Source organism: Otolemur garnettii, unplaced genomic scaffold (assembly GCF_000181295.1).
Source record: "Otolemur garnettii isolate 467f Iridium unplaced genomic scaffold, OtoGar3 scaffold00009, whole genome shotgun sequence".
Classification (NCBI taxonomy): domain Eukaryota; kingdom Metazoa; phylum Chordata; class Mammalia; order Primates; family Galagidae; genus Otolemur; species Otolemur garnettii.
In genome coordinates, this window is record NW_003852404.1 from 1,655,911 (window position 1) to 1,656,692 (window position 782).

At 43.0% G+C, this 782-nt stretch overlaps 1 protein-coding gene across 1 annotated transcript; it reads right to left on the reverse strand.

The window, feature by feature from the left end:
- Positions 1–263: 263 nt before the first annotated feature.
- LOC111723228 (thymosin beta-4-like) lies at positions 264–521 on the reverse strand. Its single transcript, XM_023509763.1, has one exon. It carries the CDS (start codon positions 519–521, stop codon positions 264–266), a length of 258 nt encoding a protein of 85 aa, XP_023365531.1.
- Between the last annotated feature and the right edge of the window lie 261 nt (positions 522–782).

The following is a 782-nucleotide window of genomic DNA, read 5'->3' on the forward strand; positions in this document are numbered from 1 at the left end:
AGCCGAGTAGCTGGGACTACAGGCACCTGCCACAATAGCTGGCTTTTTTTTTTTTTTTTTAGAGACAGTGTCTCGCTCTTGCTCAGGCTGCTCTCGAACTCATGAGCTCAGTCAATCCACCAACCTGGGCCTCCCAGAGTGCTTCAAGTACAGGCATGACCCACCATGTTGTCTGGCCCATTTTACAAAGTTAAACAGCTAAAATAAATAAAATAAGAAGGCAATGCTTGTGGAATGTACTGTGCATATTGGTGGCACTAACCTTATGACTCGCCTGCTTGTTCCTCCTGTTCTATCACTTCTTTAGAAGGCAGTGGATTTTTTTCTTGAATTTCTGTCTTCTTCAACTTCAACTTACTGAATTTCTCGGTCTCACCCATATCAGGTTTGTCAGACACCATTGTGAAGGAAGTGGAGCAAGGCGTGAGAATGAGCTGGATCCAATCTGTGCAGTAAGTAGCCACCACTGAGCATCTTCCTCCGATTTTATCCTTGCATTTTCCAAAACACAGAAGTGACATATGGTAGTCCTTCCCACCCAGCACTTATTTGTGAGGAATACATATATTCCAAGACCCTTAGTGGATGCCTCAAACTACAAATAGAACCAAACCCTATGTATGCTATGTTTTGTTTTGTTTTGTTTTTGATCTGGTAAAGGAGAGTTCCAGTAAGTGACTAAGGAGCCAATAGCATAGATCTGATAGACAAAGAGAGGATTCAAACCCTGGGTAGGAAAGAGCAGGATGGCTTGAGATTTCATCACACTATGCAGAATGGTG

What these genes read in the sequence shown, in the direction of transcription:
- LOC111723228 (XM_023509763.1), bottom strand. Translation starts at nt 521, where the DNA reads ATGTCACTTCTGTGTTTTGGAAAATGCAAGGATAAAATCGGAGGAAGA.